This window comes from Anopheles stephensi, chromosome 2 (assembly GCF_013141755.1).
Source record: "Anopheles stephensi strain Indian chromosome 2, UCI_ANSTEP_V1.0, whole genome shotgun sequence".
NCBI classification, from domain to species: domain Eukaryota; kingdom Metazoa; phylum Arthropoda; class Insecta; order Diptera; family Culicidae; genus Anopheles; species Anopheles stephensi.
Genome location: NC_050202.1, coordinates 68,487,273 through 68,504,404, shown reverse-complemented (window position 1 = coordinate 68,504,404; position 17,132 = coordinate 68,487,273). Strand labels below are relative to the sequence as shown.

The following is a 17,132-nucleotide window of genomic DNA, read 5'->3' as shown; positions in this document are numbered from 1 at the left end:
AAACAACTTTTCTGTGCTGCTGCTGGTCGCCGTGCTACAGTGCTCGGATTTACGGTGTTTTCTGTGGTTTTCAGCCGATTTATGAACGAAGCGGCTGGAAATTATCGTCCTCGACGTGAGCCCCAACGTTTGACCTAAAGCGGAGGTAAAGGCGACGCAAAATGTCGGCTTTTTTGCAATGTATCGAGGTGGAAAACTTCAAGTCCTACCGGGGACGCACAACGATTGGACCGTTGAAGCGCTTTTCTGCTGTTATCGGACCGAATGGATCTGGTAAGCGGCGGTTGTTTTGTTTGTCGTGCGAGCCACTGTATGATGATACGATTCGTTTCACTTGTAGGAAAGTCCAATTTCATGGACGCCATCAGCTTCGTCATGGGAGAGAAAACGAGCAGCCTCCGTGTACGGAAGCTGACGGAACTCATAAACGGTGCCTCGATCGGGCGTCCCATTTCGAACCGTGCGTCAGTGATGGCGAGGTTTATCATCACGAACGAAACGGAGGGTGAAGTCGAGAAAACGTTCCAACGGTCCGTCATTAATGCATCGTCCGAGTATCGCATTAACGGTTCGGTAGTATCTCCGCAACACTACCTAGCCGAGCTCGAAAAACTGGGCATCAATGTGAAGGCGAAGAATTTCCTCGTATTCCAGGGCGCGGTTGAGACCATCGCGATCAAGAATGCGAAGGAACGTACCGCACTTTTCGAGGAGATCAGTGGGTCGGGCTTGCTGAAGGAGGAATACAACCGGCTGAAGCACGAGATGCAGATGGCCGAAGAAGAGACACAATTTACCTACCAGAAGAAGAAAGGTATCGCTGCTGAACGCAAGGAAGCAAAGCTTGAAAAACAAGAAGCTGATCGGTACACAAGCCTCAAACAGGAGTGTAGCGAAAAGCAAGTCCACTATCAACTGTTCCGCTTGTTCCACAACGAGAAGGAATCGAAACGCCTGAAGGAGGACCAAATCAGCAAGCAGCAGGAGCTAAACATCATTGAAAAGCGCAAGGAGGAAGCGGACGAAATTTTGAAGGAGAAAAAGAAGGAGGTTGGCAAAATGTCACGCGAAATGGCCAAAAAAGAGCAGGAAATACGGGAAGTAGAGGCGGAAATGAGCAAACGCCATCCGATGTTCATCAAAGCGAAGGAAAAGGTAATGCACACGCAGAAAAAGCTTGACGGGGCGCTGAAAACGCTCGAGCAGGCGCGCCGAGCCGACGAAGCACACCAGGCCGACATAAAAAAGCTGGTGGACGAACTGCACGAGGTGGAAGTGAAGCGGGCCGCGTTCGAGAACGAGGTGGCAGGTGAATCGAAGAAGCGGGGCAGCAATGTCCATCTCGAGCGTGATCTGGTACAGGAGTACGATCGGTTGAAACAGAAGGCGGATGGAACGTCGGGTAAATATCTCATCCATCTGGATTCGGTAAACCGCGAACAAAAGTCGGACCAGGATCTGCTCGACAGCGAAATCAACAAGAAGGCCCAGATCGAGGAGAACTATAAGAAAATTGAGTCGGAAAGAAATGAAGCACTCAAGCGGCAGGAAAAGCTGATCGATCACATCAAAACCAGCAAGATGGGGCTGGAAGAGCAGCGACGCATCAAGGCGGAACTGAGCCAAGACGTGGGCACCTCGAAGGAGCGCATCCACGAGCTACAATCCGAGCTGGACAATGTGCGCGAGCAGCTGGGCGATGCCAAAATCGACAAGCACGAAGATGCACGCCGCAAGAAGAAGCAGGAAGTGGTCGAACTGTTTAAGCTGGAGGTGCCGGGCGTGTACGACCGCATGATCAACATGTGTCAGCCGACCCACAAGCGCTACAACGTCGCGGTAACGAAGGTGCTGGGCAAGTACATGGAAGCGATCATCGTGGACACGGAGAAAACGGCCCGGCGCTGTATTCAGATACTGAAGGAGAAAATGTTGGACGTGGAAACGTTCCTGCCGCTCGACTACATACAGAAGAAACCGCTCAAGGAGCGCCTCAGGTAAGTGCAGCTTTCTCTCCCACTCGTACACACGCACACAAGAAAGGCAGCGGGGTCAAATAGCACAATGTTTATTAATCCTAGTTGTTTAAGAAAAGGGGGATCGGTTAGGGTCTAGTTGTGATTGTCTGTCTTTGGTCTGGCGTCCGCCGGTTGTATTATCACCCATTCGGAGTCTGATTCCTGTCGATTCAGCGGCGGTGGAGGCAGCAATACCTGCTGCTGCAGTTGCTGCTGCTGCTGTTGATGTCTCGCTTGCTGCTGCCGATTCTTGTCGTTCAGCTGTTTCTGTAGATTTGCCTTGAACTTTTGTAGTGCTTCCTGGGAAAAAGACGCACAAACGGAGAGATTTAAATTTCGGACGATTGGCTAGGAACCATTGTGGTGGTGGTTGGCTTACTCGTTCCTCGAGCCGCTTAATGTACGCCTTCTTTAACTGCAACTCTTCCAGCTTCATATTGTTTTGCAGCATCTCCCGTTGCGCCATACTGGTAACGATCTGTGTTTCAAACTTTGCGGACGAAATGCGCCATTAGATTTAGTAGCATGATCATTGACGGTACCGTCGTGGTACAACGTGTTCCGCTTACCTCAAAATACTTTTGCACCAACATCTTGTGCTCGTTGTGTATCTGCTCCGATAGCGGATTGTTTGGCACCGGCGTTAAGGGTCTTAGGTTTGGATCTAAAATACTGTACAATGTGTCGCTGAGGGCGGCCTCGCTTTGTTTCGTGCTGTTACGCTCTCCTCTTCCACCAGCAACGCCTTCCCTCCGTTCCACTTCCTCAGCGCCATCGTCCGCGTTGTCGTTCACTGGAGCAACGGCGTTTGTCGCGGCGTTCCTGCAACCGGGATCGTACTGTTGATGTGCTGGCGGTATGATGCCGCCTGGTGCCGCCGGGGGGTTGCCAAAGGTGATCGAACTGTTGATGCTGCTGACACTATCCATCGGGGCGTTGGTACATTTTGTCACAGTCAATCCTTCTGTGCCCTGGTTGTTGGCTTAGCGAGGGGTTGCAAAAAACAAAGACACAACAACAAAGCAAGGGTTAAAAAATGATTCATTCACACTAAGATTTGGGAATGGCTTTACCCTAAAGAAACACGTAACAATCGTTTGAAAATCGGCACTAATCGCAGCGCCAGGAGCCAAGGTTATACTTACTGTACACAATCCAACAGCTTTGTAGCGTGTTGGTAGCGTTTGAAGAGGATATGACCGTGGAAGTTACACTGTCGCACATTTTGATCGGTCGGATCGGGAAACAGTTCCCGTGACAAATGGTACCGAAACCTCCAACTACTCACACACACACACAATTGCTCCTCTATAGCGCCCTTTGGTATGAGGAACCCGAGGGCTCTAGCGCGTTGTGCCGTTTGATCGGTTTATGTGTATTTATACGAGGCACGAGATATCTCACTCGATTACTTTTGCCCCATTCTGCCTCGCGTTTTGCTGCCCTACACCGTCATGTCGAAATCCCTTTCCGTTGCGCAGTTCATTGCTGAGAATAATAAACACAAATCCCGTACGCGGTTGATGCTGTGACTGGCGATCGGAGAGAGCAATTCGGAACGTCTGTGAGCCTCCGGTGTCAGGCGGATGATTAATCGTGACGAGCGAGCAAAATGCTGCTGCTATGTGTAGAGTAAGAGTTTGTCGTTGCGTTCGTTTCTAACACCTGGTGGTTAGGATGCGCGAAGGATGAGATCCCTGACCGCGTTACCTATCGCTGATCACGTTTCACTTGAATCCTTTTGCTTCACTTCACTGATCGGATTGCGTCGTTTCGCGCAGAGGACGATAAAATGTGTACGGTAATATTTCGCTACTGTCGTGAAGCGTCGTGGACACTCGTTGTCCCTTGATGACTGGTCAGATGAAGTGTAACTTAGGGGGATCGCTTGTTCTATCTCTCCGTTCCTCGCTCTCTCGCTTTACTATGCGCTGGTGTGACTACAAACGGGCTTGTCGCATTCAACACTACAGCACGTGAAAAATGTATGTGCCGTTGCTATTACACCAAATTGCCTTTTTCTTCGGTTGCTATCACAAAACGATTGGTTTTCGAGTGTCTACAACACCGTCCATCTGAACCTAGTGTGAACGCAGATGCAGAAGGCAGCTCTCGAAAGCAACCGTACGCGCGGATCGAACGTGATTCAATTGGAGCCAGTAGTCAGCAGTGAAGAACCCCCACTTTCGGAAAAATCTCGTGTTAGAACGTGCTCCGCGTTTTTCCGACCACTAGGTGAGAGGGAGCGAGCAATGTGTGTGTGTGTGTGTGTGGGTCATATTTCGTGGAAATGTTGAGCGCATGAGTATATAGCCCCAGCCTCAAATACACAACAAGGAAATGAGTCGTTCGCGAGTGAACGAGACTGCAGAACGAAAAGCAGGCGATCGTGACTGGGACGACAGGAATGCTCCTCCGTCAGTGTACACCTTACAATCTGTATAGGGATTCGGAGCGTGTGTGTGTGTGTGTGGGTACTGAGCGAAACGCAAAATATGTGTGACCAACAACCATGGATGGGCGGTGATGGTAAACTATCTGCCTCAAACCCCCACTCCGTCCCATTTTTCCCCGGCAAGCGAAGAAAATATAAATATCAGCAGATCGGAAAATCCCTCATTATTCGCCGCCAGCTCAACACAGCACAGTTTTCGATCTGTGCACATCAATCTCGGGATGGTTTGCAGCTGGTCCGTGTCCGTGACCAGACCCCAGCAGCGCGGTTACGACGCTCTCTTTTCTTGATGCTGGCGAGCAAGGGGGAAGGGAGATGGTCGGGGCGGGGGTGTGGGGATGGTGTGCTTCATATAGTTGAAAACAAAAAATAAATTACATCCCGCTAAAAATAGGTATGAGTAATATTCCCGCTGCTTGTGTTACACACCTACCCCCATCCGACGCCCTCGTTGCTGTTTTGCAGCGTTGATATTTCGGGATAGGGTTTTCCGCCATACGCCACAAGGGGTGCCGACCTCTTATGGGTATGTGTGTGACCGAGCGTTCCGCAGCGCAGCCCCGGCTGGCTGTGTGCCGCATGCTCAGATGGGAAAATTCGAACGGCATGAGTCATGCGACGAGGCCGCCGTGCAATCATCAAACTTGAGACGAAGCGCGTCCCGCATTATGATGGTGGTTTCCTTATTATAATATAACGCGTTTCATTTGTTTGGGGGCAACGACCACTGCGCAAACCGTGCTGCGCAATGGCGATTGCGTTATAAAAGGTTCCCACCAGATCTTCGGCAGCACGTGCATTCCGAATTCAATGGTGAAGCTATCCCCGGAAGCAAAGCGTCACATGCATGGATATGCACGCACACGGGAAAAATTGGCCAACGCGTGCCAAGGGAAACGGAATGAGTTTTCTGATGAGCGTCGCTAAGAAAACAAGCTTTATCAGTCTACCAACCAACTACTTGTTTGTAGTTGCTATGTTCTTTGTTGATAAATGGTCAATTAGGTGAAACACGAAAGCAATATCTGCATGGTTTGAGATCAGTTTGTGACCCTGCATTAGTTTTATCAGCCCGTAGGGCTAACCTTTCCACTTTTTTGCTGTGTCTGCCGTTTCTTTATGATTTAATGTTGTTCGTGCAGTACCTACCTGGATGTAGAATACCGCTTCCAAGGTCCATTGGTTGGTCAAACTACAATAAGAAATAGTTCGGTAAAATTTTAGATTGATAGATCGATTTAAAGTATAGGTGGCTCTTATCTTATTCTTCACTTACCGGGTTCACCTCGATGTGTAGCGGTTGCAGTACGCTTGGTGGCACATTTCTTAGTGGACTATCCCTCAGCGGCATGTCGCGTATCCGCTGTACCGTGCTGTTGTTATTAGTGATCGTTCCCGATCGACTGTTGTTCGTATCTAGCCCGTTGTCCATGCTTTCCGAAACGATACTTTCGCTTGGATAAGCCATCCTGTACGAGTCATCCTGCTGACGAAAACGCATATTAGCAGCAGGTGCTAAATACAACCAGTACATGTTCTGCCCTTTTTTTTTACCTCATCTTCGGGTAGAAACTCGTTACCGATTGGTTCATTTTCGCCCACAAACAGCTTACACAGTTCGTTCATCACGCCGACCACCTCCTTCATCGAGGGGCGTCTGATCGGTTCCTTGTCCCAGCACTGTATCATCAACTGTTCGATCGGTTTTGGGCAGTGCTCGATGAGCGGTGGCCGGCTACCACGATGCACGCGCCACATGATCGCGTACGACGTGTCGATGTGTTTGAACGGTTGTTCGCGCGCTATCACCTCCCACAGGATGATACCCCAGCTAAACACGTCACACTTTTCGGTGTAAGACGAACCTTCAAACACTTCCGGCGCCATCCACGCGGCACTGCCCTTGTTGTTGGTCATGAGCGTCGATTTGTCCGTGACTGTACCGAAGTCGCATATCTTCAGCACGGTACCATTGTTGACCAGCAGCAGGTTCGGTGGTTTCAGATCGCGATGGATCATGGGTCGGGGGGTCATGTCGTGCAGATAGGCAACACCCTGAAGAGAAACGATTCCAAAGAGATCGATTTAATTCCGCATACACTGATGCTTATGTGCGCTTGCTTTACCTCCGCGCATTGCCGCGCCCAGCTCATTGCATGCGCGGCTGTATAGACGGGCCGTGGCCTACAGTGCAGCACTTTGTGAAGTGAGCCACCGTCCGCGTACTCCATCACGAGGCAAACGTGCGGTGATTCCGTGCAAGCTCCGTAAAGCTCGATTATGTTGGGATGTGCCACACGGGACAAGTGGCTCACCTCGGCGGTAAATGCGTGTTCGGTAATGGAGTGTGACTCCAGGTATTTCACGGCGACGTATTTGTTTCTCCATTTCGCTTTAATTACTGTTCCGTAAGAACCTTTACCGACGGTCTGGAATACAAAAAGTGTGTGGGAGAAGTTAGTTGGAAATGTTGTGTTTTGTGTGTTTGGTGCTCTGGAGCATTGTGGATGTCAACACTCAACAGCCAGCACTTACTGCAATCTGTTCAATTTCGTTGATGTCTATTGCAGTAACGAAGGGCGGTAGCACGCTGTTCACACGATTGATCTGCTCCCTGGACATTGCCTGCGAGGATCCTTATTACGTTTCGCTTCGTATTTTGATTCTGGCCTCGAATTCAGGCAATTCCCTTCATTCGCCCTCTCAGTTGGGCGAAGTAACGAGAATGGATGCCGAACGCGCGGCTAGATGATGGCAAACACAATGAAACCAGCGGCCACTAGCTAGATTCACATGCAATACGGCCGGGGGAACATCACATAGAACGAACGCGAACGCATTAAAGTATCGGCGTAATGTTTTTCTTTCTTTTATCGTATTCTCATAGATAATTGAACGCTGCTCCTCCTTCTTGTGTAGTTACGCTTCGGCTATGCTAAATATTTTTCCTTTTGTCATCAGCGAGAAGGAAAACTGTCAACACATGACAGTGGGAAACGTCAAACGGGGATTGTGTTGCACGAAAGATGTTGGGCGAGCGGTAGCGATTCCGATGTGCACTTGCATATGTTGCGCGACAAAAAATTAAAAAAATTGGGTTTTGACTGCCACATAAATTGTAAATTTACATTATTTTTTAACTAATATTTTATATCTTCTTTTGCTGCTTTTAGGAACATTGAAGAGCCGCGAAATGTGAAGCTGATTTATGATGTGCTGAAGTTCAGTCCGCCGGAAATCGAACCGGCCGTCCTGTTTGCGACCAACAATGCACTCGTTTGCGAAACTCCGGACGATGCGATGAAGGTGGCGTACGAAATCGATCGCAGCCGTTACGATGCGCTAGCGCTGGACGGAACATTCTACCAGAAGTCGGGCATTATCTCTGGCGGCAGCCACGATCTCGCTCGCAAGGCTAAACGGTGGGACGAAAAGCATATGGCACAGCTGAAGCTGCAGAAGGAAAAGATCACCGAGGAGCTGAAGGAGGTGATGAAGAAAACCCGCCGTCAGGGAGAACTCACGACGGTGGAAAGTCAGATACGGGGACTCGAAAATCGGCTCAAATATAGCCAAAATGACTTGGAAACGTCCAAAAAGAACATGAACGAGTATGACAGGCAGCTGGAAGATTTCACCCGTCAGCTGGATCAGATTGGTCCCAAGATAAGCGAAATCGAGCGTAGAATGCAGCAGCGCGATATGAAGATACAGGACATTAAGGAAAGCATGAACAACGTGGAGGACGATGTGTACGCTGAGTTTTGCGCTCGCATCGGGGTGGCCAACATTCGCCAGTTCGAGGAGCGTGAGCTGGTGCTGCAGCAGGAGCGTGCGAAGAAGCGGGCCGAGTTCGAGCAGCAGATCGATCGCATCAACAACAATCTTGAGTTTGAGCGTTCGAAAGATACGTCGAAAAATGTGCAGCGCTGGGAGCGTGCGGTGCAGGACGATGAGGATTCGCTCGAGACGTACAAGCAAACGGAGGCTCGGCAGCGCCAGGAGATAGAAAAGGACAAGGAGAAGATAGAGCTGATGAAGCAGGAGAAAGCTGCCCACAAAAACCTGGTCGATCAGATGGAGGAAGAGATGGCAAAGGCAAGGCGGGAGGTGCAGGCACTAGCGAAGGAACTGGCCGCGATTCAGCAAAGCATAGCTAACATAGATTCCCGAATGGAAACCATGAAAAGCAAGCGGCACAACATACTGATGCAGGCCAAGATGGATGCGATCGAGATACCGCTGCTGCAAGGTTCCATGGACGACATCGGGCAGCAGCAGGCAGCCCAGCCAGCGCAGGCGGCTGGTGGTGGACAGGGCGGAGATTACGCGGCCGATGGAACGCCCGGCGGCGGTGGGTCAGCTTATGAGCGGGAAAGCCGTATCGAAATAGACTACCGTAAGCTCGAGCACCAGCTGAAGAATCTGTCCGATCCGGATCAGATTAAAAAAAGCGGCGACACGCTAGCGAAGGAACTGCAGGCCAAGCTTGACACGCTCGAGAAGATACAAACACCCAACATGAAGGCGATGCAGAAGCTAGACCGCGTGACGGAGAAAATCCAGTCGACGAACGAAGAGTTCGAGGTGGCTCGGAAAAAGGCGAAAAAGGCAAAGGCAGCATTCGAGAAGGTGAAAAACGAACGGTGTACGCTGTTCACCAATTGCTGCAATCACATCTCCGATGCGATCGACGCCATCTACAAACAGCTGTCGAGGAACGAGGCCGCCCAAGCATACCTGGGACCAGACAATCCGGAGGAACCATACCTCGACGGTATTAACTACAATTGCGTTGCGCCCGGCAAACGATTCCAGCCGATGAGCAATCTGAGCGGTGGTGAGAAGACGATCGCTGCCCTTGCGCTGCTGTTCGCCATTCACAGCTTCCAGCCGGCACCATTTTTCGTGCTGGACGAAATCGATGCGGCTCTCGACAACACGAACATCGGTAAGGTGGCGTCTTATATACGGGAGAAAACAACCAACCTGCAGACGATCGTAATATCGCTGAAGGAGGAGTTTTACTCGCACGCGGACGTACTGATCGGTATCTGTCCAAATCCGGCCGACTGTCTGGTGTCGCAAACACTGCTCTTCGATTTGGAGCAGTATGAGCATCGTAATGAATACTAGAGCAAATTGGTTCCACCATCGAGACGTAGGTATTTTCTCCATCAAGTACGACTATATTAGGCCGGTGCTGGGCGATATTCATCCTACCATTTTTTTTATACTTAGACGACTTCTGTTTCTGTTTTGTGCTTCAGTTGCCTAGTTTAAGAGCGCGTTGGAACTGTTGGACATGTTTTCAATATCAGACGAATAATTTATCATTTATGGAATAATATAATAACGAGCAGTATGTAATAATTAATAAATAATAAAAATTTAGTGCAGTTCTGCTGTGTAGAATAACGGAAAGAATCTATGTGTCACTGCAACAGCCGTTGTCATGCAACATGAATGAAGAAATCGGGCACCTGTTATAAACACGCTGCTCTGTGGATGGTTGAATGCGAACGTCAAGGTGTTGGTCAAAATTTTCACACGCAAACACGTTTCAAGTGCCTGCCGGCTACCTGTTTCAGTGTAAAGTTGGTCCGCTACTGAATTTGGCCAGGGAAAACGGAAATTCGCTGGACTGAATACGGCGCTCCGCTAAAAATGGTATCGACCTTTGTGTGCTGCAAGACGAATGCGGCGGTGGGTAAGTAAAGGGGCCACCACGGTCCTTGTTGGTGATGATCCCACAGCCTAGGCTCGTAAAAATAGGTTTCGCTGTGCTGACGAAATTTTCCGTTCAGGTGGACTCATCGCTGCGGAACTGCTACGTCCGTCGTACCCGATCGAGGTGCGCTGGGGTAGCGAAACGTCCATCTCTTACTCAACCCGTACGCTGGCCTGCATCACCAACAATGATGTGTTGCGGGCGTTGGCAAGAGTGGTCCCCTCGTTCCGTCTGTACGGTGCAACACCAATCGAACGAACGCAGATCGATCACTGGCTGACGTACACCCTCTCCTTGGAGAAGAACCTGGCGGATGAGTTGAAATATCTGAACAAATGTCTCGGGCCGCTAACGTACCTGGTGGCCAATCATCTTACCATCGCCGATTTGGCCGTGTTCAACGAGCTGTACGTCCGGTACGAGGAGCTGAAGAAGATTGGCATTCCACTGCACGTGCAGCGGTGGTACAATCTGATAATGGCACAGCCCTGTACCAAGGAAGCACTGCAGAAGCACGCCCTCGAGCTACGTACGGCGGCAGCTTCCTCGGCAAAGGTGAAGGAACCGAGTCCGGATAAGGGTGCGGACGGTGGCAAGCGCGAGCAGGGTAAGTTCGTCGATCTGCCCGGTGCCGAAATGGGCAAGGTGGTTGTGCGGTTTCCCCCGGAAGCGTCCGGCTACCTGCACATCGGCCACGCCAAGGCGGCCCTGCTCAACCAGTACTACCAGCAAGCGTTCCAGGGCAAGCTGATTATGCGATTTGACGACACGAATCCGGCCAAAGAGAACGTGCACTTTGAGCAGGTGATTCTGGAGGACCTGGAGATGCTGCAGATCAAGCCGGATCTGTTCACGCACACCTCGCAGTACTTTGACCTGATGCTGGACTACTGCGTCCGTTTGCTGAAGGAGGGAAAGGCTTACGTGGACGACACGGAACCGGAACAGATGAAGAAGGAGCGCGAGGAGCGTGTCGAGTCGAAGAATCGCAGCAACACCCCGGAACGGAATTTGGCACTGTGGGCCGAAATGGTGAAGGGTACGGAAGCGGGACAGAAGTGTTGCGTGCGGGCCAAAATCGACATGTCCTCGCCGAATGGGTGTATGCGTGATCCGACGATCTATCGGTGCAAAAACGAACCACATCCACGTACCGGCACACAGTACAAGGTGTACCCGACGTACGATTTCGCCTGTCCGATTGTGGACGCGATCGAGAACGTGACGCACACACTGCGCACCATGGAGTACCACGATCGGGACGAGCAGTTCTACTGGTTCATCGAGGCGCTGGGGCTCCGGCGTCCCTACATCTGGGAGTACAGCCGGCTTAACATGACCAATACGGTGCTTTCCAAGCGCAAGCTGACGTGGTTCGTGGCGGAAGGTTTGGTCGATGGGTGGGACGATCCGCGGTTCCCGACCGTGCGTGGCATTCTGCGCCGCGGCATGACGGTGGAAGGTTTGCGCGAATTCATCATCGCGCAGGGTTCGAGCAAATCGGTCGTGTTTATGGAGTGGGACAAGATCTGGGCCTTCAACAAGAAGGTGATCGATCCGATCGCTCCCCGCTATACGGCGCTCGAGCACGAGCAGCGAGTCCCGGTGAATGTGGCTGGCGTGCAGCCGGGAACGATGCAGGCCGCGGTACACCCGAAGAACGCGGACATTGGCATGAAGACGGTCCATTACGGGCCTCGTGTGCTGATCGATTTGGCCGACGCGAAGGAGCTGAAGGAGGGTGAAAATGCAACGTTCATCAACTGGGGCAATCTGCTGATCACGAAGGTGCATCGGGGTGCCGGTGGAGTGCCGGTGTCGATTGACGCTACACCGAACCTGGACAATAAGGATTACAAGAAAACGCTCAAGCTTACGTGGTTGTGCGAATTGCCGGCGGATCAGTACACGCCAACGTACTGCGTGTACTTTGAGCATATCATCAGCAAACCGGTGCTGGGAAGGGATGAAGACTTCAAGAACTATATCGGCCATCAGACGAGGGTACGTAGCTGTCGGGCATTGAGCGAGACCAGAGAGAGAGAGAGAGAGAAGAGAACCAATAGGCTCACCAGTTCTATGCTTCACTTGCAGACCGAGGTTCCAATGTTGGGCGATCCGGAGCTGAAGAATCTTCGCAAGGGAGACATTATTCAACTGCAGCGCCGTGGTTTCTTCAAGGTGGATCAAGCCTACCAACCGGCCAGCGAGTTTAGCGGGGCCGAGACACCGATAGTCCTGTTCGCGATTCCCGATGGCCATGTTGCGGCAGTTCCGACTGCAAACGTTCCCAAGAAGGAAGCAGCTGGAGAGGTGAGTGTCGATTTTTTTGGAACGGAACGAGCTTTGAAACATTTCCTAGGTACCTGGTGCAGATTTGTAGGTTCGTTCTCAAGCAATAAGTACACTCCTGGGGCTCGCCTGTAAAAAGGTGATCGCCAAAATGGAAAACGTAGATTCGGCCGTTTTACAGCTCAGCCGCTTTACCGGCAGTAATATTTACTGAGTTTGAATTAAATAATTTTGTCCTATCTCGGCATGTTCTCAATCCACTGTGCACTTCCACGAAAGCTTTCGTGCGAGTGCGTTCCATGCAACTAACTTGTGGGCCTCCTTAGCCGCCTAAACTAGTAGAGTGTCCTGATATTTACTTAAAATCGGTCTAGATTTGGATTTCGCATCATACCAAGTTGTTGAACGCTTTCATTGGAACCGTTGCTTTGAGTGTGGTAGTGTTACGTGGTTCACACAATCGCGCGCTTGCTTTCCCGCGAACAGCGAAGCGAATGTAAGATCAAAGCGGGCGCAGCAATAATCAACCCCGGAGTGGGGGGAGTTATGCTCGCGTAGGCTTGGCGGTGGGATGTTGATGTTGATGGCGTGTACTTTCGCTGCTGCACAGTGGTGATCGTGCAGGAAAGGGTGACACGTTGGTTGTTCGGTGCACATCGTTGGCGACTGTGAGCTCGTTTCGTAGTGCAATCGCGTGTGTAAATATCTTATCAGCGAACGAGAAACATTTACCGAAAAAACACTTATTGCCACGGTGTCACAAATTATCTGATGGTGTTTTTTATCCCCCTTTTTCGTTTTACGTACGTTCAGAGCAAGAAGGCGAAGCAAACCGCTGCTAAACCAGCAACAGCAGCAGCAGCCCCCAGTGTTGGTGGAGCTTCGGACGTGTCCAAGCTCAACGATTCCATCGCCCAGCAGGGCGAAAAGGTACGGAAGCTTAAGGCGGACAAAGCACCGAAGGCGGATGTTGACGCGGCAGTGAAAGTGCTGCTCGATCTGAAAGCACAATACAAAGCCCAGACGGGCAGTGATTGGAAACCGGGTGCAAGTGTGGTTGCACCAGCATCAGCAGCACCCGTCGGGCCATCGTCGGACGCAAATGCGCTGGATGCAAAGATCGTTGAACAAGGCAACTTGGTGCGTGATTTGAAGGCGAAGAAGGCCGCTAAGCCCGAGGTGGACGCAGCTGTTAAGACGCTGCTCGAGCTGAAGGCACAGTATAAGAGCGCGACGGGAAGCGACTGGAAGCCGGGATCCGCTGTAACCGTCGCTCCGCCGCAAACCTCGTCGGGCGGTGCCGATGCTATCAATGCAAAGATCGTCGAACAAGGCAACTTGGTGCGTGATTTGAAGGCGAAAAAAGCGGCCAAACCCGAAGTGGACGCTGCCGTTAAGACACTGTTGGAGTTGAAGGCACAGTATAAGACCGCGACGGGAAGCGACTGGAAGCCGGGAGCAGTAACGCCGACGGTAACTGTACCAACTCCAGTTTCTTCCGCTCCATTGAAACCGGCCGACGGTAGTACCGGCAACGACGGATCCGCTGAAGCGATCAGCAACAAAATCATCGCGCAGGGTGATTTGGTGCGAGATTTGAAGGGCAAGAAGGCTCCGAAAGCGGATATTGACGCTCAGGTTAAAACGCTACTCGATCTGAAGGCACAGTACAAACAGGCAACCGGTGGGCAGGAGTGGAAACCGGGCTGTGTACTACCAGCATCGAACACTGCATCTGCTCCGCCCGCAGCCGGAACCGGAGAGGCCTCAGATTTGTTGGCTCAGATAGCAGCGCAAGGCGACGCGGTCCGCACGCTCAAAGGTAACAAAGCGGACAAAGCAACCATCGACTCAGCGGTTGCTTTGCTGCTGAAGCTGAAAGCCGATTACAAAACGCTAACCGGCAAGGACTGGAAGCCCGGCACAACGGTGCCACCCGCGAAGGACACCAAGGCAGGAAAGGAAAACATGTGCCCGGCTGGCAGCGGCAGCGAGCAGGAGGCGCTGGTGGAGAAGATTACAAAGCAGGGCGATGCGGTACGCGCGCTGAAGGGTAGCGGCGCACCGAAGCCCGAGATCGATGCCGCAGTCAAATTGCTGCTAGATTTGAAGGCGGAATACAAGAAGCTAACCGGGAGCGATTATGTTCCTGCCGGTGGGGCAGCAGCTGCCGGTGGACGGCAGCAGACGAAACCGGCGAAGAAGGAAGCGAAACCAAAGCCGGAACAAAAGCCCAAACCGGAGCAGCAAAAGTCGGCCGGCAAGGACGATGGCACCGGCGGTCCGAAGAAACAAACACGCCTCGGGCTGGAGGCGACGAAGGAAGACAACCTGCCCGACTGGTACTCGCAGGTCATTACGAAGGGCGAGATGATCGAGTACTACGACGTGTCCGGGTGCTACATCCTGCGCCACTGGTCGTTCGCCATCTGGAAAGCGATCCGGAACTGGTTCGATGCGGAGATTACACGGCTCGGCGTGAAGGAGTGTTACTTCCCGATCTTTGTATCGCGGGCGGCACTCGAGCGCGAGAAGACACACATCGCCGACTTTGCGCCGGAAGTCGCGTGGGTAACGAAGAGCGGTGATTCCGACCTGGCGGAACCGATCGCGGTGCGTCCCACGTCCGAAACGGTAATGTATCCGGCGTATGCCAAGTGGATCCAATCGTACCGCGATCTGCCGATCCGGTTGAACCAGTGGAACAATGTTGTGGTGAGTAGAACCGGGTAGCAATCCGTAGCGCGCACTTCCCAGCAAACTTTCGCTTTTGACACCATCCTTTTGATTGTTCGCTTCGTTTCTTTGCTGCCGTCTAGCGCTGGGAGTTTAAACATCCCCAACCGTTCCTGCGCACGCGTGAATTCCTGTGGCAGGAGGGCCACACCGCGTTCGCGACGAAGCAGGAAGCGGACGAGGAGGTGCTGACGATCCTCGACCTGTACGCGAAGGTGTACACCGACCTGCTGGCCATCCCCGTGGTGAAGGGAAGGAAGACGGAGAAGGAAAAGTTTGCCGGCGGCGATTACACGACCACGGTCGAGGCGTACATCTCGGCGTCCGGCCGAGCGATCCAGGGCGCGACGAGCCACCATCTGGGACAAAACTTTTCCCGCATGTTCGACATCGTGTACGAACATCCGGAGTCGAAGGAGAAGGAGTACGTGTACCAGAACTCGTGGGGCATTACGACGCGCACGATCGGTGTGATGATAATGGTGCACGCGGACAACCAGGGGCTGGTGTTGCCGCCGCGCGTTGCCTGCATCCAGGCCGTGATCGTACCGTGCGGCATCACCGCAACGACGACGGACGACGAGCGGCGCCGGCTGTACGACAGTTGCCGCGAGCTGGAGCGTACGATTGTAGGCGCCGGCATACGCTGCGAGGGCGACTATCGGGACAATTACTCGCCCGGCTGGAAGTACAACCACTGGGAGCTGAAGGGTGTGCCGGTGCGTATCGAGCTCGGCTTCAAGGATCTGCAGAACGAGCAGTTTGTGGCGGTACGGCGTGATAATGGTGCGAAGCAGACGATCAAGCGCGGCGAAGCAACGGTCGCACTGGCCCGGCTGCTCGAAACCATCCACGGCGCCATGTACGAACGGGCCGAGGCTGATCTGCAGCAGCACACGAAGGTGACGAAGCAGTGGGCCGAGTTTTTGCAGTTCCTTGAGGCGAAGAACATCATCATGGCACCGTTCTGTGGCGAGATTAGCTGCGAGGATCGCATCAAGGCCGAGAGTGCGCGTGACGATGCGGAGGCTGAGGCGGGCGCACCGGCGATGGGCGCCAAATCGCTGTGCATCCCGTTCGTGCAGCCGGCCACCATCGATCCGAAGGTGGACCGGTGTGTACATCCGGCCTGTGGACGGGTGGCCAAATTCTACACCCTGTTCGGAAGAAGCTACTAAGAAGCCCTTGCTATGCGCAATTGGAAGCAGTTTTAAAGATGCTAACGTTACAAACTCAAAACGCTATCTGTCCATACGTTCTCAACCGTTTAAACTAACGAGATATACACAGTGCGAATATTTAAATTGGGTTACTTGTTTGTTTGACGGGCTTCCTTTTTAAGCTGGTGACAAAATCGGTAAGTAAGTAAGTAAGTAAAGTGACGGTGAAAATCCTTCGCCGCATCTCGGGTTGGGCCTTCCATGCCTCCTCCATCCATGTGGACGGCCTTTAAAGGAGTTTAAGGGTTGGGTTGTCCGGTGTCATTCTTATGACGTGACCAGCCCACCGGAGGCTGCGGAGTCTAAATCGCTGCACGATGGTAAGATCACCGTACCGCCCATCGTCCATCGTCCTTCCACTTACGCACGCGGGACCAACAATCCTTCCGAGTGGCTTCCTCTCGAACGCGGTTAAGAGTATTTCGCCAAAGTCCATGTCTCAGAGGCGTATGTGGGTACTGGGACTATAAACGTTCTGTACAGTTCCAGCTTCAGACAAGACTTCAACATCAGACAAGTGAAGTTTGGGACAACTTCAAAAGCTGAGAGGATAACAGTAGGATTAGGTGGCAAGGAAAGAGGCTTCACGAAGACGGGCACGAGAAACGAGACAGGAGGACACTATAGTCGAACAGGTGATAGCACTTGTTGAAAGCCGATAAAGCTCGTAGCAGCGGATC

General features: G+C 52.1%; 3 protein-coding genes across 4 annotated transcripts; 2 read left to right on the top strand and 1 right to left on the bottom strand.

Moving 5' to 3' along the window:
- The first annotated feature begins 4 nt into the window (after positions 1-4).
- On the top strand, positions 5-9,864 carry LOC118504480 (structural maintenance of chromosomes protein 1A). Its single transcript, XM_036038997.1, has 3 exons — positions 5-273; positions 341-1,997; positions 7,647-9,864. The coding sequence occupies exons 1-3, from the start codon at positions 162-164 to the stop codon at positions 9,607-9,609; spliced, it is 3,732 nt and encodes a 1,243-aa protein (XP_035894890.1). The 5' UTR covers positions 5-161; the 3' UTR covers positions 9,610-9,864.
- LOC118504484 (mitogen-activated protein kinase kinase kinase 7) lies at positions 2,045-7,448 on the bottom strand. Of its 2 annotated transcripts, none has more exons than XM_036039002.1 (8): positions 7,009-7,420; positions 6,600-6,902; positions 6,028-6,528; positions 5,750-5,959; positions 5,623-5,665; positions 2,588-3,000; positions 2,398-2,508; positions 2,045-2,318 (listed from the first exon to the last, which is right to left on the bottom strand). In XM_036039002.1, the coding sequence occupies exons 1-8, from the start codon at positions 7,093-7,095 to the stop codon at positions 2,112-2,114; spliced, it is 1,875 nt and encodes a 624-aa protein (XP_035894895.1). In that variant the 5' UTR covers positions 7,096-7,420; the 3' UTR covers positions 2,045-2,111. The 2 variants fall into 2 exon arrangements, with proteins under 2 accessions (XP_035894895.1, XP_035894896.1); XM_036039003.1 differs by having other exon boundaries at positions 2,053-2,318; positions 5,750-5,956; positions 7,009-7,448.
- A 144-nt stretch (positions 9,865-10,008) lies between the features above and the next one.
- LOC118504478 (bifunctional glutamate/proline--tRNA ligase) lies at positions 10,009-16,544 on the top strand. The gene is made up of 5 exons (XM_036038989.1): positions 10,009-10,183; positions 10,281-12,208; positions 12,299-12,517; positions 13,310-15,211; positions 15,316-16,544. Exons 1-5 carry the CDS (start codon positions 10,141-10,143, stop codon positions 16,408-16,410), a joined length of 5,187 nt encoding a protein of 1,728 aa, XP_035894882.1. The 5' UTR covers positions 10,009-10,140; the 3' UTR covers positions 16,411-16,544.
- The last annotated feature ends 588 nt before the right edge of the window (positions 16,545-17,132 follow it).

Bases quoted from the DNA above. Each gene is read 5' to 3' on its own strand.
- LOC118504480 (XM_036038997.1), top strand. From the start codon at position 162: ATGTCGGCTTTTTTGCAATGTATCGAGGTGGAAAACTTCAAGTCCTAC. The intron at 274-340 runs GTAAGCGGCGGT...TTTCACTTGTAG, and splicing joins TATCGGACCGAATGGATCTG to GAAAGTCCAATTTCATGGAC. The intron at 1,998-7,646 runs GTAAGTGCAGCT...TGCTGCTTTTAG, and splicing joins CCGCTCAAGGAGCGCCTCAG to GAACATTGAAGAGCCGCGAA.
- LOC118504478 (XM_036038989.1), top strand. From the start codon at position 10,141: ATGGTATCGACCTTTGTGTGCTGCAAGACGAATGCGGCGGTGG. The intron at 12,209-12,298 runs GTACGTAGCTGT...CTTCACTTGCAG, and splicing joins ATATCGGCCATCAGACGAGG to ACCGAGGTTCCAATGTTGGG. The intron at 12,518-13,309 runs GTGAGTGTCGAT...ACGTACGTTCAG, and splicing joins AGAAGGAAGCAGCTGGAGAG to AGCAAGAAGGCGAAGCAAAC.
- LOC118504484 (XM_036039002.1), bottom strand. From the start codon at position 7,095: ATGTCCAGGGAGCAGATCAATCGTGTGAACAGCGTGCTACCGCCCTTC. The intron at 6,903-7,008 runs GTAAGTGCTGGC...TTTGTATTCCAG, and splicing joins ACGAAATTGAACAGATTGCA to ACCGTCGGTAAAGGTTCTTA. The intron at 3,001-5,622 runs GTAGGTACTGCA...CCCCTCGCTAAG, and splicing joins AAGCGGTATTCTACATCCAG to CCAACAACCAGGGCACAGAA.